Below are 27,858 nucleotides of genomic sequence, written 5' to 3'. Positions count from 1 at the left end.
CAGATACATCGGAGCATTTCCCTCCTGCTGTATCCCCATCTGACTTCTATACTTTTTATAGAAATACAGCCTCTTCTATTTTTCTTTTACTTTATGTATATTATATAGATGGCTAAAATAGCCAGAGAAAAAAATAGCCAATGTTTCAAAATCTATCTGAATTGATTTTTTCCAGTTAGTTTACCTTTCAAAAGCACTGATCTTTATGTCTTCAGTCTTATCTTACACATTATTGGGTCATTCAAGAAATGGGTGCCGTATCTGTTTTGAAAAAGGGATTTTAAAGCAAATTTCATTATAATGATTAACACAGCATCGGATAAAGAATGTTAAAAAATTGCATTGTGCCATCTCAAGCCAAATTAAAATAGTTACTGTTGGTACGTATGGTAGGTATGCCTTTAATAGGGTTAACTGCTGAAGCCTACTGTTTATTTAGTCATTAACTAGCCTTGTGCTATAAGATAATGAAACTAAAAGGTACTTATTTAATTCAATAGCCTACCTGTTTTATTTTTTTTTACTGTACAAAATCATGTTAACCATTTAAAGGGTTGCCCCTACGGATATATATATATAAATACAAAAATATAATAAAAAGTGAGATTGATCCTGAAAGAATACTGCCATCATCAATACAATGTCAGCTTAATCCAAAATGTTAATCTACATATCTAATAATCTATGTATAAAAATGATTCTCTATTAAAAAAATAAACTTTTCATAGTAATTATTTACACATTATTTTCACGAATGACAAGGCTCCCTTTTCATAGAATGACACAGTCATGTCCCTTCCTCCTAAAGGGTTACAGTATGCCCATCTACACCCCTTTTCCATGGATCTCTAACTCATGGAAAACCTAAATAAATACTTTGCTGTAATATTTATCGTCAACATTCCCAGCGGAGCTTCCCTCACAAGATGTGAAATCGATACGCTTTATAGCCCCAAGATCTTCGTCCCACGCAAAGCTGCCGTATTGTGTTTTATATCGGCTGGAGGAGAGTCAACGGAAACACATCGACGCACGCAGGACACACGGTAGGCTACATATTTCGCGTCCTGTTTGGAGGGACGCACAACGGAAAGTCCGTTCACCCCGACACTGACAGCATTTTCACCTTGTTCTCTCACAACGAAACATACTGACTTTTATGGAACGGGAATTTACAGCTTTGCGCAGTAATAATCTGACTAAGGTGACTTGATGAATTCATACAAAAAAATCAAGGAGCAAGAGAAATAATTGTTTGTGTTTTAAAGCTTCTGACAAGAAAGTTCGCGCGGTCCTGAACAGCTGAACTGAAAGATGCGCGCGGACTCATACTACTGTGAGGTGCGGTGTACAGTAGGCTACGACTCTTTTAAAGCTTTACCGTGTTACTGTCAGTAATTTTACTTGATTTTCAGGTACTGCCTCTATTTAGTAAAGGCGGATATCTGTTGCTCGAGAACTGCTTCTGCTTTAGCAGCTTGCTCATTGTTTCGGCGCTCGTGTTCATCTTTAGAAATCAGAGGTAGCTATTGTTGTTTACCGAGTTCACCAGCGCCTCAAGGGCTTCTGCAATGCGAGAGTCGGATTCAAACCGTTTGACATTTCTTTGGAAAGCCGGTCGACTGTCAAATTGTCACTGAATCAAATCGAATGAGCCGGACACCTGGATTGCTGAGTCGCGAGGTAAGACATGGACATTTCCAAATATGAGGCTGAAAAAAAAATCATAAATATGGGCGCTTACATTCCAGCTGTCTCCTGGAATTAACAGATATTCTCAGTATATCGTAAATACTTAGATGAATTAGGCTCCTGCTATGAGGAGTTATAGCCTACTGTAGCCTACAAATGTCTAAATTATAAGCAAGCTTTCGGCGAGAGTGTATTACAAAGTAGAATACCTTATAAAGTTGTCTACATGATTCTTTTTTATGCACTCTTGAATGCAAAGTTGTACACTTAACAGTTGTTTACAGATACATCATACGTTTTACTTATTTTATGTTGGCAAATTATCGTTATTGTAAACATTATCGTTTTATGCATGATACTTCTGCCAGTTCAAGAGTTAAGTGACCTACTCTGTGTAGTATAATACACTGTCCAGTACAGTTCATGAGGAACATACAGATGTATTATGCAAGCACACACACGCACACACACACACACACACACACACACACACACACACACACACACACACACACACACACATATATATATGCATGCATTGCTTGATGATTTTGTGTGTGTGTGTGTGTGTGTGTGAGAGATAGATAGATAGATAGATAGATAGATAGATAGATAGATAGATAGATAGATAGATTTTTTCATGTCTGTGCATTAATTTTAATTATTGTTATTATTTTTAGGACTATGGATCATTCAGCTCTCATTCTCTGTTAGTTAAATGTTAATGGTGTATAGGCTACTGCTAAAGATGCCCTGTAATTATTCACTGTCATCAAAGGGAAAGGCACTCTGAAAAAGCAATTGTTCTCTCATCTACCTGCTTTGATTTATCCTTCATCCACTGGGTGCATGAGTCATGAGCCAGGCTGTATGGCTATGAGTGAAGCAACATCAACAGATAATAACAAAATATGCAAATTAAATGAACACTAGAGTACAAATAGCCTCTTAGTATTACAAGTCCACGTTACTTCATTCTTCCGGCCCTCTCTTGTACCAGCATTTTGCACGGGGAGATTAAAGTGCATACATGAGTAGCAAAAGGTTCCATTATCCATTTTACCCGACACATTAACACTGCTAAAGTGTTTTCAACCTCTATCCTATTAGAATTCAGAAGGGCCGAGACTCATAAGGCTTAATTGACTAAGACACTGACAAGGGGATTTGATTGCACCTCAGCACAAGGAGGAAGGTGCTATAATCAATGAAGAATGAATGCATGTTGCACCTCTCTCTGTTTAGGATGTCTTAAGATGGAGAAGAAATGCTATTCACAAACTGTAAGCATTTACTTATTTAAAGCTGCGTAGAAACAACTTTTCTGCAATGGACCCATCTCTGCACCCATATGCATTAGTTTTATTTGTCTTGCATGAAAATGAAAATATTTGCATATCCATACTAATTACTGAGGAAACCTCCTGTGTTGTGACCCTCTTCATTAGTGACTTTTATAATCATGTTTAATGCTATTAGAGATAAAAATGGAAGAGCTGAGAAATCTGTGCATTGTCTATTTATTTACTAATAATTTGCTGGTTTTAATAGATAAAAGGTCTGTGTTTCTGTATATTGGTCTGTCACATTGTGTGGGCTGACTGGATTCTAATAGGGTTATTTAACCATGGTCATTGCAGTTTTACTTTTTTTCTATCATACTGTTTCACACTGTTTAATTCTTCCTGTACGGATGCTATTCAGACTCTAATTCTCACTTGACCTTGATAAAGGATATTTTCACACTTAACAGGTGTTTATAGAGATGCAAATCTATAGCTGCACACACACACCACAGTCATAATGAACAGCTAAATAGTGGTTGCCATGATCACCATTTTGAAATGATGTTTCCAGTTTTAATGTTTCCGGGAAGGACTTTGATATTTAATCTTTTAAAATTCCTCTGATACGATTCCATACAAAACACATTCATGAAGCTAAAAAAATAAATTAGAAGTGAAATGCAGAGGTTTATTGTGAATCTTAATGGGTCTTTAAAATTTGAAGGACTCTCTGACTCAATTCTGTATGAGACACTTATTTGTCATTTAGAAGACACTTTTTATCCTAAGCTGAAATCCTCCAGTCTAAATGATTGCTTGCTCAGTTGAAACTAGACATAATAACATCATCTACAATAATATTGTCCTTGCTCAATTGAAACTAGACAACTATAACATCATCTACAACAATATTGTCTTGTGAAATTATGCAAAGATGCACAAAATCAAAATGTTAGCTGCCGTCAACAATACCGTAAAATAAAACCCGGAATTCTGGTTCTCTGCAAAGTGTATTACATTTAATTTAGTGTTAAATTCAATGAAAAACAATTTGACACTCATTACCAGCTGCTTTCAATTGAAGGAAATATGTTGTTTCACATTCACAAGACAGTGTGGAAGTGTATTGCGTGGCAATGAAAAAAATGTCCACAATGATTTTCCACCAATGAAAGCATCCTGTACAACCAATTCTAAAACTATAGCTGTAAACACTAGCCTCTCAGCTACAAACAACAGCATATGCTAGCATTTTACATAAGCCAAGGCCTGTCTCCCGTTGACAAGAAATGCTTCAAGGCCATGTGAAATTTTACATTTCCTAGATCCCAATGGCAGTTAGAACCTAGGGGATCTTTTCTGTTTTCAGTTGCCAGGGCGGTGCAGACTACAAGCATAGAGTAGCAGAAATGGAAATTAGGTCTGCTGTTACATGCTAGTGCAGCTCATACTGGCATACATGCAGAGTTTGGGCAATTTTAGCATGGCCTGATTTTAATTACGAAAAACAACACTAAAAAAATGCTATAAAATGATTAATGGCAAAAAGAACGAATTGAATTTGAATTTAATTAGTAAGCAAAGACCCCATAAATTATAAAAACATAATTTAAACGAATTTAAATTATTTTATTGTATTATATAAAATATTATATCCTTTAAAAATTTAAAAGCTGTGGCTGTCGTTTTATCCGTCTCATTTCTTTTTGACGTTATACAACTAAATTGCTTCAGTCTTACATAACAAGACAGCCCATGCACACACTATTCATTCTATAGTAGTAGTGTCTTTTACCATAAACAGACATTGTTTTATTTAGGTGGGATGAGAAATGATGACTAGCATGGGAGAGGAAGCCAATGGATATGAGGAATGGATCTGCAGCAGCCACTTTGTTGAAGATGCAGGTCGAAACTGTCCAGGAATCAATGCAGCGAGAGAGATAGAGAGAGAGAGAGAGTTAGAGAGAGATTGACATTCAAACTGGGAAGACTCCTAGAATAACTAATCACCAATCTATTCCCTAATTCATAATTTGATCTCTAGAGACTAGAGACTCTTTTCATTAGTTAGCTCTGATGGTGTAGTATTATTGCACTGGGAGACTGTGCTCAGTAGATGCTGACTGTGTTGAAATGTGTATTGAGAATTGGGGGAGCTTAAACAATCCGTGAAGCATGAAGTCAGCATTCCTTGACGCATGATCCAACATTTGACAATCCGCAGAGGCATTGGCACAATCAAATCAAAAGCTCTGAAATAATCTGCTTTCTATCTGATTGTGTTGCTATTTTAATCACAGATTAATGAGGAGAAGGTAAGAGAGGGCACACCAACCACTGCAGCCACACGCTGTTTCCTCCAATCACAAGAGAGTTCTGGCAGGATTTAGATCTGCGTACAATTGATGTGCTTAGTTAAAGAGCATCATAAACCTGCAAGACTATTTAACTTCACATCAGTCACACATTTAAGATACTGATACATATTAGTCTGAGGCTCAGACAGCATTCCTACAGCCCACCCACTGACCGTCTGATATACACCGCACAAAACTGGAGAACATTTTTTCAGTCAGGCAAGAGCTAATCTGATTGGCTGATTTTAAAACGCTTGCCAGAGTAAGGGCACATTTTTTTTTAATCAGTCCACCAAGAAACCAAGTCTGTTTACAATGGCAGATTGATGCAATGAGGAAAAACTAATCAATGATTTGTGACATAAAATCTTTTGAAATATATACAGAGTTTAGACAGTTAATTGACTTCTGCAAAAAGAAAGTTTTCTGTAAAAATGGAAGATTAATTAATTGTAATTGCTAATAATGTGTTGATTCATCAATCCATTTCAGCTCAAATGTGTTTCATAATCATATGAGCAGATGGTGAAAACACTACCTCATCTTGAATATAGTCGCAGGAAGCTAGAATACACCACAGCTCACACGCTGCATGTCATGACACAAACATGCACTAAAATATGACAAAAAAGAAAACCATCTGGTTTGTACATTGCTGTAGCTCAGACAGTATGGTACTATGGGTTTGATTCCTGGGAATGCAGGGTAAATTGTACATATTCAATGTATCACAAGTTATTTTAGATAAAAGCATCTGGCATATGCTTAAATGTAAATGATTGATAATGGACTCAATGCACAACAACTGCCTTCACATTTCTGCTGAAATCTCAGTGCTACATAAGTTTAGTATTCTGTCATAGCAAACTGCGGTAGCATACAGTGGATTTTTTCATATTTCTAATAACTAATCACATTACATATATGATTAATTATAACATTTTATCGACAGTCAAATATAAATCATTAAAATTGACAATGGATGTTTTCTGAGATGTCTGAAATAATTTAGTACATTCAATAAGAGAGAAATCTACTCAAATTGTGTACTATTGCCTCTGTGTTTTCTGTACAGTGATTCACAAGATTGATTTCCTGTTATTACTTTTTCATACCAGTCTACTATTGTAAAATAAATAATGTCAGACACAAAAGACCATCAAATGAAATTGACATAAAAAACGAAAAGACATCATAAAATGACAAATAAAATCTACACTGTGTACCAGACATGCAGGACTAACTACATATTTCCCCTTCAATTCAATTCTGGATGGCCAGTTAGGTATTTAAGATGGGTCATTGGCCATGTTTGGGTTTGCCTTTGTAACTAAGTTGTCTACTTTACCTTCATGGTATATGAACTCTCATGCATGCCATTCAGCAGAATTATCAGTGAGTGTCATGGGGCAGCAGAATTAAGTTAATTGAAATCTGCCTGTCTGATAACCATATTTTATCAGTTGAGCAGAGAGGAATGGGACATGATGGTTTTTGAATGTGAATGAAACGGTGGGAAACCAGAGAGAAAACCACTCTCTCCCCAGACTGACATGTACAGTGACTCACTACTCTTTTGCAAAGCCCCTCAATCTGCATTATTTATGTCACAGTCCCTAATAAGAGTCTTTGCAGATCAACTGTAGCTTAAGCCACTCTTTGTGCCACAGACATCATTGTGTTAACTGCATGGCTGCCTTTCTACTGCCCAGCAACTGTCTATCCTGGCAGTTCGGTCTTTTTTAAACTTTCCTCTGCATGTGCTCAATAGTCCATGTCTTTGCCTCGCGCTCCCTCACTTCTTTCTCCTCTCACTCCTCCTACAGCTCACGGCCTATTGAACACATTAGCACCTGTCACATCAGTCCAGCCAAGGTCATCGCTCCTTCTCTTCATTCTCCATCCAACTGTTAAACATCAAGTCCCGGCACTCTGCTCTTCTACAATGGAGAGCCTAAGTGAGCTTCAGAACCCTCTTCTGGATAAGAACAGCAAACACATGGTGATGGCCGACTACGGATATGGAGGCGACTTCCACAGCAACCAGTATCAGGAGAACATTATAAACTACTTTGTGACTGGTGGAGGAGGTGGCGGCGGAGGTGGGGTTGCGGTCACGGGAGGAAATGGCAAGGCTAAAGCCCAGCTACTGGATGCCACCTCACTTCACTTGGCGGTGGAGGCCTTTTACAAGCCTAACTTCATCCTCTACAAGGACGACATGAGCGGCAAGGGCAAGGATTGCAAAAACGAGTGCTGCGAGACCACCTTCATGGAGAAGAAAGACAAGGACGTAGTGGTGGAGACCCCCAGTACGGAGGACCCGCAGGCGAAACTGCTGGATGAAAATGAGGTGAAAATCCAGACGGTGTCTTACGAGGTGGAGGAAGAGGAATATGTGGAGTACGAGGTAAGCATTCTTTGAAGATGCTGAGCCGAACTTGTGTTGTTTTGTACGGCTGGATTAATTCATCAGGTCCTTGACAGGTGGCCTTAAAGCATCGCAGCTCAATTCTCCCAGGGAACACCAGCTTCTAGTTATAGCCTGCTCTACAATATAAGACTCTATTTGGAAAGGCTTCAAATTTCAAAAGCCTGACCTCCAAAGGTTTAATTTTCTAGTTGGGGTTTGAAATTGCTTTAGAACATCACTTAATGCTCTAGCAACATCCGCTGGCTCTATTGGATCATGTGTGACAACCACCACTTCAATTTCTCAGCAGATAGGCAAGAGCTAATGAGAGGGGTTGGGCAATGTTCAGTGCTGCTGATGGGATGTAATGGTGCTGGATGGGGGTCCGTCACCCTTGAAGCTCAGTGAGAGGAATATGTATTCAGGTCATGTCCAGGATTCAGGGCCTTTCGGAGTCTCACAATGGATGTAGTTCCATGCTGTGCAGCTCCGGTGCTCGCTGCGGTTGTCTGATGATATTAAAGACATTCTCTGCATGTGGGGATCAGGACCTCGGCAGCCAATTTAGTGTGGTATATCTTCATGATATGTAGCGTGCTTTACAGTACATTACAAAACATGCAGGCAAATTAACCCCTAAAATATAAAGGTGCAGTGTGTAATATTTAAGAGGACCTATTAACAGAAATGCAATATAATATACACAGCTATTTTTTTAGAGGTGCATAATGAACCTTTCTGTTTTTATTACCTTAGAATGAGCAATTTCTATCTACATACATGACGGGTCCCCTTACATGGAAGACACTATTTTGTGCCGCCATGTTTCTACAGTTGCCCTAAAAGGACAAACTGCTCTACAGAGCCCATTTCGTCACTATGTTCTCTTGCGAATAAAACACTGACATATTGATGAACAAAATTAACAATAATGTTCGCAATAACATATCGGTTTCCTGAATTATTAAGTAAATATACTTAATTTTCCTTTGTAGAGAAACCTCTTTGCTTGACTGGCTACTCTCTGCTTTTTCAAAGATGACAACTTTGTCCTGTGTCAGCCACCATAGCTTTTCTGTGTGCAGTTCGCAACCTCACTGCTAGATGCTGCTAAAATTTACACACTGCACCTTTAAGCAATAAAAAAAGCATATAATGTGAACAGAACCACAGTGAACAACTAAAATAATTAGTTTTTAAAATTTTAAGAGTTAATTTAGCCATTCACTTGTAGCAATTGAGATGTTCCATTTTAATGTTATTCATCAGTTATCGTTGTTAAAATTTAAATAAATATTGGCCAGCATCAGACAGTATTTTAATATTGGTGCGTCTCTATTTTTATTACATGGTGAGTGACATTTCTCATCAAAGATTTCCACTGATCACAGCATGTGGCAAAGTAGGCAATTTACAACTCGAGATGTACCAATATAAAATTTTTGCCCATTATTAAAATTATTAACTTTTTAAGGTAATATAAATATAAAAATAGAAGGTGTGCAATTAAATATCCATTATCCCCCAATAGCAGTCAATTTTTCACAATGTTTACTGCAAAATTATACAGATTTTCCCAAAAATCTGAACAGATGTGAATGAAAATAAACAAGTCACCAGATTCCATCTGGGGCTGAGTTATGTCAAATAAAAGTCATTACAGTGAGCAAGTGTGAGATCAGAACGATTCATCTGAATGGCTAATGATTCATCAGGTTCACACAGTGTCTTTACATCTCATAATAGGATATTCATGAGCATCCTTTGAGAGATAATTCTACAGTGCATTAGTAATATCCCTGTGACATTGAGGCTTGTTTTTCTTCATTTGTATTCTATGGCTTTAAGATCCCTCTGTTCTTCCTCTGTGGCAATGATAAAGTGAACTCGGGAGTTTGCCTCTAGAGACACCTCTGTTGTTCCCATTCTTGTTCTTTATTCTGAGAGTTGTGAAATATATCTTGTGTGTAACAGAAAAGTGTGAACTGTGCCATAGTTGTCCTCACTCTTGGAAAGTACACACACACATCTGTCAGAGCTTCTTGTTTGAGGAGGGATTGACAGCAGATCTGATTTAGACGATTTCCTCTAGTGAAAAAGAGCCGCTAATGGTCCTAGTGGTTTTGTTTAGAAGTAACAGGATGTTACGAAATCAGTATTTTATCTTCTTAAACCCCAATTTGATGCCTCTAAAGCCAATTTAGTTCCTTCTCCTCAGATTTAATCATCCCTTAGAAAGAATGATTGAGGACAAATTATCCAGTAAGTATTAAATAAGAAATTGTCACATTGCCTTGAATAGGGAAGTGTCAAAATGGCTAAATTGCATTTTTTTAAAGATTCTCATCAGTGCATATTAACTTAAGAATCCTGAATGAGCCTCCTTTAAATGAAAAGATGATGATGATTACGTTGATGGATGGTTCATGCTAATTATCCCTGTTGTTTCTGATAAGCTGAACTTAAATGGTGTAGGAATCTTTTTCTAGGCTATATGCAATCTTTTGCAAATCTCAAAATTAATATCCATTTTTCATACTGTGCATTATAATGTTAGGATACCAAAATTCACTTTTTATATGTAAATGTAAGAGCCATGTATAATCTGTACTGTCTGTGGTTTTAAACAAAAGGTGTTTCACCACTACAGACTGTTACAGTAGTTTTATTTTTACTTAGAAAAAACAATATAGAATTTTAATATCCACCATTTACAGATTATTGGCCTTAACATGAAAATAATTATCAGTTTATCAGTGCCAGGCAAAATTTAAATATTGCTGTATCCATAGTTATATTAATTGCATAAACTACTGAGCCACATGCTGTGACCAACAGAAAGCTGTGATGAGAAATGTCATTCAACATATAATAGAAATACAGATAAACAGGTATTAAAATTCTGTCTGATACTAGGCAATGATTGGGGGAAGTCGTGGCCTAATGGTTAGAGAGTCGGACTCCCAATCGAAGGGTTGTGAGTTCGAGTCTCGGGCCGGCAGGAATTGTGGGTGGGGGGGGTGCATGTACAGTTCTCTCTCCACCTTCAATACCATGACTTAGGTGCCCTTGAGCAAGGCACCGAACCCCCAACTGCTCCCTGGGCGCCGCAGCATAAATGGCTGCCCACTGTTCCGGGTGTGTGTTCACAGTGTGTGTGTGTGTTCACTGCTCTGTGTGTGTGCACTTCGGATGGGTTAAATGCAGAGCACGCATTCTGAGTATGGGTCACCATACTTGGCTGAATGTCACGTCACTTTCACTCACTTTTTTTCACTTAATTTTATTAACGATGACTGATAAATTACACTAAAAACTAAAATTAAGAAAACTTAACTAAAATTGTAGAGTTTAAATTTCCACAAGTGAATTTAGGCATCACAAAATAATAATTGGTATTTGATTTAAGATCTGGTAAAGATTCCTTTTAACAGTGCTTTTAACATTGAGATTGTGTTGGATTAGGGGTATGCCGGTATCAAATTTTCATGCCGTGATTAATTGCTAATGCTTTTAATCACGGTATTATCACAATATTGAAATTTGGTTGCAGAAAAGTGTTGTCATAATACAGTATAACAGGTTTAATAACGTTTTTCTCATAACAAAAATAACTATAATTTTTTTGTCTGTGTGTATTGCTTTATAGTATTTAAATGTTCAAAGTTAAAAATTTTACACCGATTAAATTTAAGTGCAAAAAGGTGCAAAAGAATAAAGACCAATACGTATCACTTTGCAATAAGGTCTCATTAACCTTAGTTAATGCATTAACATTAATAATGAGCAATAGCTACATTTGTTACAGAAGTTATTACTCTTTGTTAAAAAAAAATTCAACTCTTAGTTTATGTTAGCTCATTAAAAATCACAGTTGCAACTTTCGATTTTAACAATGTGTTATTAAATATTGAAATTACCTAAGATTAATGAATGTTTAGAATAATTTTTTTATTGGCAATTTATGTAAATCATCAGAGCAGCAGATTTGTTTACTGGGTTTCCGGGGTAACGGCTGCATTTCTGCAGTTCAGCGCCATCTGCTGTCAGAGAGTTGATATGTTTTCATTCAGAGCATCTCTCACGCACTTCTCATCCATGCTTGTTTACATAAAGGCCTTTCCACACTGAGTGCGATGTGAAAAAGAGCGAAACTTGATCACCTTCTACTAATTCACGCCTGCACACTAGGTGGTGCCGACCAACAATATATTTTTCCTCAGATATGTATCTCGTTTATGGTCCACTGCTCAATATACAGTATTAAATTATGATAAATAAAGTTTGGTTCTACACCAGAAACACAAATATATTTAATGTTTAAAAAGAATATCCCATAATATCATTAAAGCTACAATTAGCATCAAGCTACACATGAAAATTTATGTGATTATTAATGTATTTGTTTAAAAGTCACTTTAAACTATCATCGAGTGCTTGTAATAACTTCTGATTGTGATCTATAGTTGCTTTTGATTATAATAGGCATGTTCGCGGTCTATGTGGAAGCATTCAGTTGTTAGTGCAGTCATTATATTTGGGCAAAGTTTTCAGAGTATGTGCATGTGTCCAATTGGTTAAACTTTGTTTAAATGAGAGGAAACTGCTGATAAAACATCCAAAAAACAATTTCTTTATTAAATTTTATTCCTTGTAGAAAACAGAACTTAAACTTTTCTCTTCTGAGGGCTGTTTACCCCCAAGAGCCATAGAGACACGTTTCTGTCACAGTTGTGGAATTTCATTTATTAGGCACAGAAAACTTTTGCTCTGATGACTTACTGTGAAAAAGCAGAAAAGGCTACATTGGGTTTTCTGTGTACAGTTGTAAACTGCAAAACTGTCTTAATTTCTCTCTTTCGCCTGGCAAACAAACTCTCACAGTTGAAATGTGGCCTTACAATTATGTCCTTTCTGACAGAAAGAAAGACAAATAAGTTCTTTAACCTCTACTCATATTCCGCTGAAGCTTTGAAGCACCTGCACTTTCCAGCGTGCCGTATGCCAGTCTCGAGATGAATTTCAGGGTCATGTCAAAACATCAGCTGCTTATGTCGTTTTATATAAAGCTCCTAAAAGACATGCGATAAAGCAGCCTTCAGGGAGCAAGCTAAAATCAAAAGGCTAAAATTTCTTTGCAAATATGATTTTGAAAACATCATGTAAATATAAGTTTGAGATTTTCAGATTTAGCTGGGTATCAGTTTAAAAAAAAATTGAAAAGCATCATTAATCATCATTAAAATCAGGTTTTCAAAGTATCAGAACCAAGTGCAACCGTTACATTAGCTATGTTTCCATCCAAAGTTATGAATTAAACTTAAGCACAACATTGGACAATAAATTACAAGCTTCAGAGCGCGTAGACGAATGTTATCTTATTTTTGGATCCTGCTGTTTAGGAACACAGTTCTGGGAGTTAATTATAATGAAGCATTTTTACGAGACTTTGCTTAAGCATTTTAGAATGACAAAACTAGCTTTTCAGATGCTGTGAAATGAGATTGGTCTGTTGGTTGGTCCCTTTTTTTTGCTGTTCCATCACAAAGTCACATGTCTTTTTGATGCGCATTAAGGAATTTATTCGGTAAAAGTGTTTCCATCGTAGTTAATGCGTGTAGTTTTCTTACCGGATAATACATTTATCCTTCTTAGTTGAGCGCATAAGTTTTCATTGTGTATTTTTAGAATTTATGCGCATTTTGGCGTTTCTATCTACCGTTTTTTATGCGATATCCCAAATTGCGCATGAAAATTGGTGGATGGAAATACAGCAATTGAACGACTAATGGTGTTTCTCTTACACTCCTCTGTAGTCTAAATTAAAAGCTCTGGCACCAGGCAATTAATTAGTCTTTAAATTATTAAGACCCACAGAACTCTGTCAACACTAACCCATTCTTAATATCATTACTGCTACATTGTGGGCGAGAGGGTACGCTGAGTTCCCAGGTGATCAGAGGCTATTTACACATACTGAAGATAAATGAGCTTGCTGTGTATTCCACAGAAAATTAATTTATCATAACTGTTGATGGATAGGTTGGCAAGAGTAAACATCGCAAAACATATTACTGTACTAATGTATCTCAGTTGTGAAGTTGCAAATATCAATTACAAGAGTTTATCCCAGGCTTCTGTATTGAGCCCAAGTACCATAAATTACTACTACAGCCTTGAGCTATTTAAAATAATTTTCTTTAAGCCTCTATCAACAAGCATTTGCCATCGAACATCAGGTAAATCAGTGGATCCTGGAAGAGAAAGGTAATGCATTCGGAAATATGGTTTGCAAAATATATGGCACATAATTATTATTCTTTTCTCCACATGTCAGCCTGATTATTTGCTTAGAGATTGAGAATCCCACTGTGGTCCTTGAACACAGGTCATGCCATATGTAAGTGTGGTGGGGTCTATAAATCAGCCAGGCTTATTAACAGCTCACTAAGTCAGTATTTTTTATTTGTCTGGCGTGCACAAGACGTTAATCAAACCCCCTGATGAATTATATCCTCATGACCTGCTGCTGAAATGCTGCCAGCACCTGGGATGACACGACTTAACTACTCTCTACCACGAGCCAACTGCTTATAATCTCTGAACAGTCCCATTAAAAATGTATGCGGCTGTTTTCAGCGACGCTATAACACCTGCCAGGACAATGACCTCCCGACGACATCGCTGATGCAGTTACTTGCCCCTTTGTTGGGATATAATTGCCTCGGAGAGCTTTTCACCTGACAGCTCTTTTATTCCATGGCCAACCTCTTGCCGCTCCCTACCCCAACACCTTTCCATCAGTTTACTGGTTGCTGTTTAGATCGCCTCATTCACTTTCCATCCTCAACATCAATTTCCATTTGTTCGGCTCTCCCTACAGACTGCTCGAAGTCAGACAGATGTGAAAGGAGACTGCGGCAAAGGAAGAATTCATAAATTCTATGTTTGTGCAGTTCGGAATAAAACTGTATGAGTTGCGTTTTGCTTTATGAAAGGGCAAAGACCAAGCCTGAACTAATTTCAGTTTAGTCTCACAGCGAAAAGTCTGGTCCTCATTGCACCTTATTATGGCCAAGAACTATCTATTTGGACAGGATTCTGCCTGAATTCTGAAAACAAAACAGAATGTTCAGTTTTGTTCATGGACATCGAGTTAATTTGAAATCTCAAACAAAAATCTGATGCCATTAGCCTTGCAAACTTTGGCAAATGCAAGAGTTCTTTATCAAAAGTGCTCGTTATATAAACCCGCAAGCTTCTGAACACAACTTCAGCGGACTTATTAAAAAAAATAATTGGGCAGCACTCTGACATAATAGCCACAAACTACAATTATCTATGTCCAATCGCTTTGGAATAAGAATGGATACAGATGTTGCTGATGCTATGACAGTAAAAGTAATGCTAAATGGTATCGCAAATGTAGAGGTTTTCTTTAGTTATAGTGCCCCCTTGCATTGGAAAATAACCAGTTTATATCTTTAAAATGATTTACATAATTATCATGAGGGTTTTTACATGATATGAATCAAATTAAAAAACATTATATGTCTATGGAAATTAAATAAACACACTACCATTCAAATATTTGGGGGCAGAAAGATTGTATTCTGAAAGAAATTAATACTTTTCATCAAGTATTAAATTAAATTAAATTCATTTATTTATTCATTATAAAAGAGTTTTATTTCAAATAAATGCTTTTCTGTTGAACTGAAAACTGAAGTAATGGCTGTTGGAAAATTTAACTTTGCCATTTTTAATAAATTAAAATAGAAACAGTTACTTTAAAATGTTATAATATTTCAAAATATTACAGTTTTACTGTTTATTTTGTTTGTTTGTTCTTGTGTTTGTTTTTGTTTTTGTCAAAGCCCAAACTTCTGAACAGTATAAAGAATAACCCTTACAAAAACAACAGGTTTTCTGCACCTTTAGCGTATAGACCTCAACACACACCCAGCAAATCAGATCAAAAGTGTGGATTTCAGTCAGAGCTTGCCATTTTTGTGTGCAATATGCATCAGATGGTCAGTGATTAGGCTATGGGAGGTCTGTGGGCATGCCATCTGAGGATAATTGTAGTTTGACATGAAACAATATTACTCCTATTACATTGTGATGAAAACGTGTCGGACGGAGTAACTGGAATTTGGATAGATTTGATTAAGCAGCTAATTACAAATATGTATGGATTCAATTTTCTCAGCGCCAAAGGAGGGCACTCATCCAGAGCCATCACACATGACACTTACATAATAAGTTTGAAAGCGCTGACATCGATCACCTTGAAAACGAGATGAAGTTCTATTAGCTGAGCACTGGATCACGAAAGAACAGAAAAGACAGAAACGGGGAGAAGGACAGGGCTCATCGTGCTCATGCTGGGGGCGGCATTTTGGTAACATAAATTACACGCTTTCCTTCCTGTGCCGCCTGCCACACTAAAAGGATAAAACCATCCATTAATCTGTCATTACCTGTCAGGAAACTGGCAGGCAGTGACAGCATCTGGCGTCAACCCCGCCCACCCTCTTTCAATAGAGGCACCTGAGAAGTAAAAGGTGGGCTTATCGGGGGCCAAGCTGTGGGACTCTGGCTCTGGGGCTTAACTATTTGACACTGCTGCCAGATTACTCACATTTAGGTTAGATCACTAATAACACAATGCACAAGTTTCATGCTTTTCAGCTGAAAGCAGAGATGATGAGATTGTTTTTGGCTTATCTGTTTTTATTCAATTTTTTGGATAGTTCAATGCATTAAGCATTTGAATCCATGCAGGATACTGAAAAAAAAAATACTCAGTTTGAATTGTTTAAGCATATACAGATAAACAAGCTAAAAAAAAGTGCAATGTCATTTGATTCATCTGGTCATACACACTTCTGTACGGTTATCAAGTGTATAGACTTCCAATTAGTACATGGGTTATCAGAACTCACACCATGTTTGCCTTGCAATACATTTCTATAATATGTCCCCAATAGTAAGACAGCATAGTTAAAACTAAATACCTCAATTCAAACACACTTAAACCACACCTAATTACTTCTGTTTCAAATTCTGAACTTTCGATTCATCAAAGAATCCTGAAAAAAAAGTGTTTCACAGTTTCTGCAAAATTAAGCAACACAAGCGTTTTCAACTTCGATAATATTGGTAAGAAAACTAAATGTTTCTTAAGAACAAAACAGCATTTTAGAATCATTTCTGAAGGATCTCGTGACAGAAGACTGGCTGCTTAAAATTCAGCTTTGACATAACAGGAAATAAAATTAATTTCAAAATATATTAAAATAGTTATTCTAAACTATTTTACTATATTATTAATCAAATAAATGCAGCATTGGTGAGCATAACAGGTTTTATAATTTTTTTGAAAATCTTACCTACCATAAACACCAATATAAGTCGTGGAAGTTGTGGCCTAATGGTTAGAGAGTTTGACTCCTAACCCTAAGGTTGTGGGTTTGAGTCTCGGCCCGGCAATACCACGACTGAGGTGCCCGAACCCCCAACTGCTCCCCGGGCAACGCAGCATAAATGGTTGCCCACTGCTCCAGGTGTGTGTTCATGGTGTGTGTGTGTTCACTGCTGTGTGTGTGCACTTTGGATGGATTAAATGCAGAGCATGAATTCTAAGTATGGGCCATCATTGGCTGTATGTCACGTCACATCAATACATAAACCAATATATACACAATATCAATTAATACTAATAAAAAAACAACACCAAATATATTCCCTGACTATCAGTAGTTATGGTACCAATGTACTCTGCGTCACTATCATTTATTTATTGCTGCAGAGATGATCTGCAGTTTCAGAAAAGTATGTCACATCCTCCAAAACCTAGCACTAAAAACCAACCCACAACAAAAGGAGTTGCACTGTGCAAATTGCTTTCAGCACTGATTTTGTGGGTGCGTTTGCAGAGTTACATGATAATGCCACTATTTTGCAAAGTGAATCAAGTGCTAAAACTATGCATATAAACAATGCTTTCAACTGGCGCAGTTTATTCGCAAGTCCCCTGCATTGTTTCTCTTTAAAGAACTAAACTGCTCGTCCACAGAACACAGCAGACTGACTAACAAATGCCCAATTAAATATTTATATCCTCTTATGTAACGTCAAGGTTTGGTTATAAGCAATGGAAAAATGTGTAGGTGTGACGATTCGTTATATGGACTGATATTTGTCAGATATCTTTAGTATGAATGATAAGGAAATGTCAGTTTCCGAAACCAAAACACAAAACAGTATTTTGGCTTTTGCCAAGAGATGTACCAGACTATATAGCAGAAAACATGACAATATCCATGTGAACAAGCCACTTCATCCCCTCCTTATGGAGAAATCCAATCTTACATCTCACGTTATTTTATAGAGAGGTAGGCCTATTATTTTCACAGATAAAGCCCCAGTGACAGAGCTATCCTTCACCACTGATGATTGCAGCTTATTGCTGTGAATCAGTACAGAAATATTTTTCTAACAGCTTTCCTCTTGGCACACTCTTCACGAGGTGCGGTATTTTTAGTTACTCAAGTGAATCACTAGAATCAAAGGAGAGAACTGACAAACATCACAAAATGCTGTGGAAATGCTGCACAGATTCAATGCAAGCTTTGTGAACAATGTGTAGGTTAATGCTGATTATCACAGAAAATAATTTGTGATAATTAAATAAAAAGAAAGGGAAAGAAAAATGGAAAGAAAAAATCTGGGCCAGCAAAGTACTAGGGGGTTTCAGATGTGTTCAAAAGCCAATTTTAAATACTTTTCTTTATTATACATTTTAATTTTCATATTTTTTTTTGTACACTAGGCCTCAAAGGTTTAGGGTCAGTATGTTTTTTTTTTTTAAGAAATATAAATGTTTTTACATTTTTACTAAAAATTATATTTCAAATAAATGCTGTTTCATTTCAACTTTGTATTCAAAGAAAAAAACATTGTTTCCAGAAAAAAGTAATTTAATCACACAACTGTTTTTTATCATTTATATTAATAATACATTTCCTGAGTAGCAAATCAGCATATAAGAATGATTTCAGAAGGATCATTTGACACTGAAGACTGGAGTAATGGCTGCTGACAATCAGCTTTGCCATCACAGGAATAAATATATTAAAAAGAAAACAGCTATTTAAAATTGTAATAATATTTCACAGTATTACTGTTTTTAGTGTATTTTTGATTTCTTGGAGATCATTTTTGTTCAAAAACATTAAAAGACCTTACTCCACATTTCCAACAACCCTGTAATCCAAACTATAAATACATCACTTGAAAAAAAAGTGAGCAAATTGAAATAATTTGACTGACACTTTTCTCTCATTATAGACAGATTGCTCCAGTGACAGTGAGAGCGAGGACAACTTCATCGTCATCCCTCCTCGTGATCACCTGGGCCTCGCTATCTTCTCCATGCTCTGTTGCTTTTGGCCTCTGGGCATTGCTGCTTTCTACTTTTCTCAGGGGGTAAGTGCAGAGCCCACCAACCAAATCCACAGCCTAACCATTAAGCCTGCTGAGAATCTGCTGTAGCACAAGAGACAGACAAGATGAATTCTTCAACACTTTTTCATCTGTGCCCTTCAAACAAGCCTGTAATCTCATGAGAGAAAGAGTTTGTGATCTCTTTCAGCTCCCTCTAATAATACAGAACAGGTGCCTCATTATAATACCCATCATACGAACAAACAGCTCTCCTTTGTGTGACTGTAAAATTATCATGCACTTCTCTAATATAAATAGTGTAAACATGAATCCACAGATCAGATTGGTGTGACGAGCATGGGCCATGTTTTCAGCTCCATTTTCACATTCAAAGCAATAGATATCTATTTTTCTACTATGGAATGAGCCTTTTTATTCTTATCTATAGTTTAGTCTGTGGCAGACACAGCCAGAGTGAATTATTTTGTCAGGAGCTAAGTGAATTCTCCCAGAGTAATTATAATGATTGTGGTGTTGTTCAGTGAAGGTTCTCCAGAATGCAACCTCAGTGTGTGTGAGTGTGAGGAGGATAGAAATGAGATCTGCTGAAAATGTGAATGTTTTTGTCCTGTCTCCTGGCTGGGAATATTCCTCCGAGAACATCCTGAATGGATTTTCTCACTTTCCCCGCGGCACAGGGTTGAATGTTCATGAGGAATGTCGCCAACCATTTGCCTCCAACTCCTCCTTCCTCTCAGCATCCACCTCTGTCTCACTCCTACAGAATGAGAAAGTGACTTTGTCTTCATTTTCTAACTAATTAAGCACTTGATATTGTATAGGAATTTGAGGATGTTGGTTTAAATATCAGTATTAGTTCTACAAAAGGCCATTACAAATACAGAGCTGTAGAATGTAGGGCAATGTAGAATTTATCTGGATAGTTTTCAGTGTTCTGGTTATATTCGATCACAAACTTTATTTATTTCATCTTAAATGGCTGAAAGTGGTGATTTTAAAAGGTAAAATGAGCCATCATTCTGTTAGAACTTTGTCCAAATTTAAATTAAATTTTGAAGCACCAATATAACAACTGCATAGAAATTATAGTGATAGATAGATAGATAGATAGATAGATAGATAGATAGATAGATAGATAGATAGATAGATAGATAGATAGATAATAAATTGAAATTGACAGTTTAAGTATTGAATATTGTACAGTACGAAAAATGCATATTTATTTGTGTTATTCAATTACTGTTATTAGGTTAAGTAAGCATTATTCAACATTAAAGGTAATCTAATTATAAAAATTAAGGAGCAGTATATCCTATATCGACTGATATTGAAAAACTGAAAGTATATAATGTAACTTAAAATATAAAAAAATATATAAATAATATAAAAATTGATCATGAAACTAATCTAATGACAAACACCTGCAAATACATTGAAAATATCTAATAAATGTTCCAACCTTACTGGTAAAGTTTATGGAAGGTGTCTTCAAATTTAAAGATAAAAACAAATGTGCAGAAAGATGTTAACATGGCAACTCAGCTGGTGTACTGGCACTGGCGTGTCCAAACAACCCATTATTGACCGTCACAAAGCGTAGGAGTGAAAATCAATAATGTTTTCCCTGGACTACAGGGTCAGATGCAGTGACAAAGAGAGCAAGACGCCTCCCACAGCGGCAGACATATGTGACTGGCAACTCTTTCCACTTTTCTCATGAGGATACTAAAATAGACAGCAGATTCCAAAGAGTCGTGACACAATCACACAAAGCGACTGTTTAAAGCATGTTTGCTTGCTTACAAGTAGCTGACACCATGCTGTGAGGAAATAATACAACGTTGTGCATAATAGAGTTGGTTTAGTTATCTGCACGTTCTACAAAAATTCACCCCATTAAATTCATGCAGCCCTTGAGCCATGTTCTTGGTAAATGAGCATCATAGTAGAACTTAATTATTAATTTGAACGGGGAAATGGATTGATTAAACTATTACATGGGGCTGCATAGGCCTTGCTGTCAAAGAAATTAAGGCAGTGTGATGTTCTCTTTTTAAGCCTAATAGCTCTCAGCACAGCGTACTTCCAGCATGGGGTTAAATGGAAACAGCAAATATATATAAGGCCATTCATTGGCTGTTTCAAGTAACATGTCATTTCTTTAAAACGCACAGGGGATAATAGTACAAGACTGAGTGTTTCACTCTACAAAACAACTGTGTTGCTATTTACCAAGAGAATTGCAATGGTTGTATCATGAGCAAAATTTTATTTTCTTCTGATCTCTGTATCACATTTGGCTCATCCCTCCTGACACCAATGTTTATAACAAGAAAGAAACAATGCGAGAAGTTAGTTGCTGACAAACACGTCTGCACAATGCTGGCTACAGCTTTCCCTCGCATCTCCGCTGCATCACTGATCATGACAGAAACCTCAAAGGTGCTTTTTAGGAAATTTTACAAGGTGAAAGCAGCAGGGACAAAGCAAATGACAATTATAACAAAAACACAAATATTAAGTGTTCAAAGATCTTTAAAGAAATAAGTACATAAACAGTACAACTGCTGTGTGAATTGAGTATATTTAATGAAGCTGCACTTTTTAAAGGATATTTGTTCAATTTGCAAGTTGGCCATCATAAGTCAAATATTTCTGAACAATGCTCACTCATCTGGGTCAGAGTTGTTGTTTTTTTTTTTTTCACCCAAATTTGGAAACAATAATAATAATTATAACAACATAATATAATTTCAGTGTTTGTCTTGTTGCTAGGATGGTTGTTTTCTACATTTTAGTGGACCATTTAAAAATTTAAATCTTTAAATTTTAAACATTTTCTAATGCTAAAAATAGCTAAAGTGATATTAATAAAAATGTATTACATGATTGAAGGTATATAAAGGTCTTTTTTATTCTTCATTTATATTCTGAGGTGATATTCTAAATAAATGTATTATAATTCCTAAAAAGGCAAATCTGTATCAGTTCTTTGTTTCATCTACAAAAGTGCAAGTGAAGACAACAAAATTTAAACATTTAAAAAAATAATTCCATGTCATATAAGCATGATTTTTATGGCCTTGCATTTTTGAAAAGTGAACTGAATACATTTGAATGCTTTTTAAGGGTCCAAGGACAACTGGCTTACTGAATGTGTCCAGAATTTTGCTTTATTTTCTGTTCTAGATGTGTTTAGCCCATCAGAAATGTGGCCATTCACATTGCTTCCTAAAAGGCTGCTTTAATTTTTTATACATTCAAAAAGGTACTTTTCTTTGTGACACTGCCCTTCAAAGTGGGTCGAATGGAATTTTAAAATGTCATAAAAGCGTATGATGTTTGTCTCTGTGCTGTGCGTAAGAACATTTCCGATATTCCATCCAGCCCATAGCATCATCAAGGAAGCACTATATGGTTTAATGCAATTTACCCTTGAATGGAAAACAGGTCAATGTATCCTTTGATCCTGCTTCTTTTTCACCACTCCCTTTCTTTGTTCCAGACCAGCAAAGCCGTGACCAAGGGAGACTTCCCATTGGCTAGCATCGCATCTAGACGAGCCTTGTTCCTAGCCGCTCTCTCCATTACCATTGGGACGGGGGTCTACGTGGGAGTAGTGGTGGCCCTCATTGCGTATCTGTCCAAACCAGGCCACATTTAGCACAGCCAGAGGAGGACTACAGAACTCCACGATACTACACAACCTCCTCTGAACATCTTTTCTAAATGTCTCATTCTCATCCCTCCCCGTGGACTGCCTGTCCGCCCAAATCAGAAGGAGTATAAACCAGAAGAGGATGAACCAGAAGAACTGGGGACTTTATCACCTCAGTCATAATATATAATGTAAGCTTCACCTTGTGTCACACCACACTGGATAAAACTTAACTAAGTCTGAGAGCAGTTCAGGTGAAGAATATAAACTACTGACAGATAAGCAATCCAATTAACCAAACCCAAAGGGAAGCTATTCCAAAGGACACATGTAAGGATCAAAAGGGACTAAGTGCCCGTGGATTTGTTTTTCCCTTTCCAACTGTGCTTCGTTCCGAACCTTAAAGAGAGTTCAAGCCATTCACCATTTCTCTCTCTCATTATTACTTACTCCGTTAAACCCTGTATATGCGTGTGGCCCAATTAAACCAGCACTGCTGAATATACCAACTGCAGTCTGTGAGCGCCATTAAAACGGACAGAATGTTATCCAAATAATAAGCGAATGTGGAGGTCATACACAAACTTAAATGCTTACGATCATGACACAGAACTACAAGACAAGAAATAACTATTAAAGACAATGCAGTCCACATCTATGAACTAAAATTCATCTGTGAAATTCAGCACCACTTATACACAACATGTATGTCATCCCAACTTGTTTAGGGCTCTATGCTTTGTGTTGTATTTTGTTTTGTCCAAAGTCCAAATCTTTTTTTTTTTTTTTGACCCAAGGCCTTGGCTGCAAGTGTTATGTGATGGTAGAAGAAAAAGATAACAAAGAAAACAATTGTTTATTTGTATCTGTAAGGATTTGCTTGACTTTAACCGATTCTCTTTTACTCCCAGATGTCTGAACTGAATATAAATGAAATGACTGTACACGTGGATGGTATGGCAATGTGTCCTTTCACTCCCCAAATGCATCACTTAATGTCTCTTATGATTTAAAAAAGAAATCTAGAGAGTTGACAAAACTCAAGACAGATGATTAAAAAATGTACTATATACTTTCCTCAAATCCTAAAATGGATGTTTGAACAAAAAGGCAGGTTTTGTTTTCAGGTGAAAGGGACTCAGATTGAATCGATTAATAATGTATTGGATGTCTCAAAGCTCGCAGGCATGAGAACGAACACACAGGGGATGTTGAGTTAAAGGTCGACTAGTCTATTTCAGCAACAATGGAGACTGAATCTGGTGTAGTCATCCGCATAAGAACTTCAAAACATGAAAACTATGGGTTCTCCGGTGGCTAAATAGTGATTTGGGGCTTGACTTGAATTCCTATGGTACAGACCTCAGTTGGAAGCTGGTAGAAATGAAAATGGCCACATTTTGCTTCCCATGGTGATTTGAAATACCCTGATTCTACACAAGTTTGCATATTTACAGTGTAAGGCCTTTAAGAGGTTGGATTCACAAAACATAGTATAAAATTCTTTATTTTTTTAAATTTTATTGTAAGTAACCTCTTAAAAGTAAGGCTAAACTCTAACCTCAAAGACTTTCATTTTATTCTAAAAAAAAAAAAAAAAAAAAAACTAAGATACTCTTTAAAGAGCAAGAGAAATTCTTAAAGAGCATTTTAACAAACTTCCTAGAATCTTCTTGACTTTTTTCTTAAGTACATTTTCTTGCCCCATGAGTAGGCACAAAAACATAATAGCTGACATCAGGTTGCAGATGCTTTTTGAATTCTGGAGAAACTAATTCACAAGGACTTAAATATGTGTGGAGAACCATTCATTGTGAAAAAAGCAAACTGGTAAAGATCATGCTTTACAGTCTTCATGTAAAATTGTAAGTACAATTGAGCAACTGTAAGGAACAAGCTGTACTTGGACTTCTGTTGTGAGAGTTACAGTAAGTAACTTCTGCCTGGAGTTAAGTATCGTTATTGCTATTATTATACTGCTGAATTATATCAATGTGTAAAAAGCGTAACCTGGACGCTGTAATAAAAATTGTAAACAGATACAACTGATAAAAATACATTATCTCAAATAAGAATCAACAGATCAGGGAAAAATGTCTACAGGAGGACAGGTTTATATTGGAGTGGTGCTTTTGTCAAGGTTAACAGATTTACTCATTGCCAGTGCTGTAATCTGATGGTGAGAATGAATTCACTGAATTACCAAGCTTTTATTAAACGACGAGCAGAAATTAAAAACGAAGCTACGGTTGAGGATTTTACAGCTAATTCACTGTTCATATCTGTGCCGTAAGAACTAACTACCCTTAATGCTTAATATATGGCACCAAAATGAAGCACCTGAGAATAAAAATAAACTCTCATACCAGTCGTATCAGAACTTTTGTAGATTTTTATCCAAACACACCACCCTTCACATACTTGAAATAGTATGTAGCAGAAAGCACAACAGAAAAGAATAATGCCTGGATGGCCAAACGCAAACCTCTGCTGCTTCCTCTGAGCCTGTGATGCATAGCACACACTTAAGACCTGCTGGTTTTGTTGCAGTCTTTAGCAAATGCATTTCCACCGCAACCACTGGAGCATTGAAAGCCAATGTGGGACACTTGCAGTCTCTCAGCGCAGGTCATGCATTAGTCATACCTGACATTTACGGTTCACAATTAGCTTCCCATAATGGCTTTTTCCGAGGAAGTGTCTGGTCTCCAGAGCATAGCTGGAAATAGCAAAATAGAATCGGTTTTTACAAATAACACTCTACGCTACTTTGCAGCCACTGAAGCTTGACCAAGCAAATCTTTGCTATTTTAAACGCGGCAAAAAAATAAAATAAAATAAAATTAACACGTGGGTTACAAACTACAAATTAGGGTATCACACTTGCAGAAACTCAAATTGGCTGTAATGAAAATGGGTTTCACTTTCCGTCAAGGTCTTAAGTGATACTAACATGCTATCAAGCCGTGTACGTTTTTTTTTTTTTTTTTCTCATGTGTTTGCGTCCTTCATTTCTAAATGAACAGTATCAGTGTCTGGCTGCCCTCCCTTGATTGTGTATCAGCCTGGTCCTTTTTCCCCCGTTTTACGTTTCCATAGTGACTAGTCATTTTCAGATGTTCATTTTATGCCACATGCAATGACCTACACTGTAAGAATAGTGAGATTAAATGTGCATTTTACCTTTGAAAAATTTAATTGCAATCATTTCTATCTGCTTTGTGTTTTGTCATTGTCATTCAAATGGTGTTTTAAGGCTGTAAGGTTATATTGGTATCCCTCATCAACAAACTGAGGAATGTCTGCTTCAGTTAAAACAAAATGAGAGAGAGAAAGAGTAAAGTGTTTATAAAGAATGTCAGTGTTTTCTTGGTATTGTAATACTTTGAGTTTTCTCATTCATGATCAGAATGTGCTTGTGAGACAGTGACAATGTAAATACTGCAAACTAAAGACGAGATGCAGTGGTATAAAATAAATCATTTGAGACAAAAAAATCTCCTTGTATCTATTAATGCAAAGGCTGGATGTGTTTTTGCCTCTTGGGAAAATATGATACAGTGTGGTCCTTGTGTGAAACTCTCTTGTCAGGAACAAAATGCTAGTTAGACTAAACAGACGGATGAGTCATATTCGAGCATAGCAGAGGTGTGTATGGAGGTGTGAGGATGAAGCTTCATGCTCCCCCCCCTCCTTATTTTCCATATATCAACATCTTCAAAATCCTTCAGTGGAAATCATTGAGGAATGTTATATATTTGCAATTTGATTAGTTCAATATGTATTACTTATCTAAATTCAGCGATTGTAAAGCCAGTCTGACACAAATGCAAAAGGTTTGTTTTTTGAATAGCTTGTGGTTTTGTAGGCAATAAAACAACATTCATTTACAGAGCTGAATGAATTGATTATTAAATAAATCACTGGCCTCAAGGGTTGAATCATATCAGACCACACACAGGGATGCATTTAAGTGTTTGATTACAAATGCAACCAGCCAAACAGGAAGTGTTATGACAAATGGGATTTCTTCAAAGCATTCATAATAAAATGTTGCTGGGGGAGCAAAACATGTTTTGAAGAATTTCTTCAATCTCATACATTACATTTAATGCGTTGGGAAGTGAAAGTGATGGTTCACCAAATCAGTGTCATTGATCTACATCATTAATTCTCAAATCTGGTTCTACAGCCCAAACAAAACTACAATGGATTTCTTTTTTATCCCATTCACACCAGGTATTAACATCTATCTGCTATAGAACATGGCACAATTCACAACTCACATGCACTCTCCGCTATTTGTGACGTCACATGCATCTTCTGAAGACGAACCGGAAATGAATTGCATTATTCTTCTTGTAGAAGAGGTTTGCCACATATTGCTTCAGCATGTGTAATAAAAATGTTTGTGTATGTTAGGCTAAGTATGGGCATGTGTAAATGTTGAGGCAATATGTGGAAATACACTTTTTTATTTTATGATGTATATTGTTTTGTAGGTGGTAGGTGTGCTTTCATTGCCTGAGGTGAAAACCACAGCAGTTATAAAATGCAGCTCCTTTTTTCCATAGATGCCGTGTGGAAAGCATCAGCACCTGCAGAGGTTGTCTGACTCGGCAGACACTTTTTTGCAAAAATTTCAACATTTTTCTATATGCAAACAAGAATGTAAAACTGACATATTACTTTCACATTCAAGAAATAAACTGCACTTTTTTGTCCAGTGCTTTTCAGTTATTTCAGATTTCTCTGCAGAGGTTGATATGTTTTCTATCAGATGATCCTTACAAGGATAACAACCATCTGACATCACATGCAGTGACATAGATCATGTAAAAGCACACACACCTTAAGTTCTGGTATTAAAGGAGCTTAAGAAGGAAAAAATCTTGTTTGTGGTGAAAATAAAGTATGCAGCCACAAAACCAGAGACCTTCAATGAAATTCATTAAGGAGTGGTAAAAGAACTAAACA

General features: G+C 36.6%; 1 protein-coding gene across 3 annotated transcripts; it reads left to right on the top strand.

The window, feature by feature from the left end:
- Positions 1-830: 830 nt before the first annotated feature.
- LOC109104244 (synapse differentiation-inducing gene protein 1-like) lies at positions 831-27,293 on the top strand. 3 transcript variants are annotated; one of them, XM_042746560.1, is made up of 4 exons: positions 831-1,046; positions 7,165-7,748; positions 19,107-19,244; positions 22,729-27,293. In XM_042746560.1, the coding sequence occupies exons 2-4, from the start codon at positions 7,284-7,286 to the stop codon at positions 22,885-22,887; spliced, it is 762 nt and encodes a 253-aa protein (XP_042602494.1). In that variant the 5' UTR covers positions 831-1,046; positions 7,165-7,283; the 3' UTR covers positions 22,888-27,293. The 3 variants fall into 3 exon arrangements, with proteins under 3 accessions (XP_042602494.1, XP_042602493.1, XP_042602495.1); XM_042746559.1 differs by lacking the exon at positions 831-1,046 and adding an exon at positions 1,053-1,683; XM_042746561.1 differs by lacking the exon at positions 831-1,046 and adding an exon at positions 1,057-1,204.
- The last annotated feature ends 565 nt before the right edge of the window (positions 27,294-27,858 follow it).

Source organism: Cyprinus carpio, chromosome B20 (assembly GCF_018340385.1).
Source record: "Cyprinus carpio isolate SPL01 chromosome B20, ASM1834038v1, whole genome shotgun sequence".
Classification (NCBI taxonomy): domain Eukaryota; kingdom Metazoa; phylum Chordata; class Actinopteri; order Cypriniformes; family Cyprinidae; genus Cyprinus; species Cyprinus carpio.
Note: the sequence above shows the minus strand (reverse complement) of the source record. Positions and strands in the feature narration are given on the sequence as shown.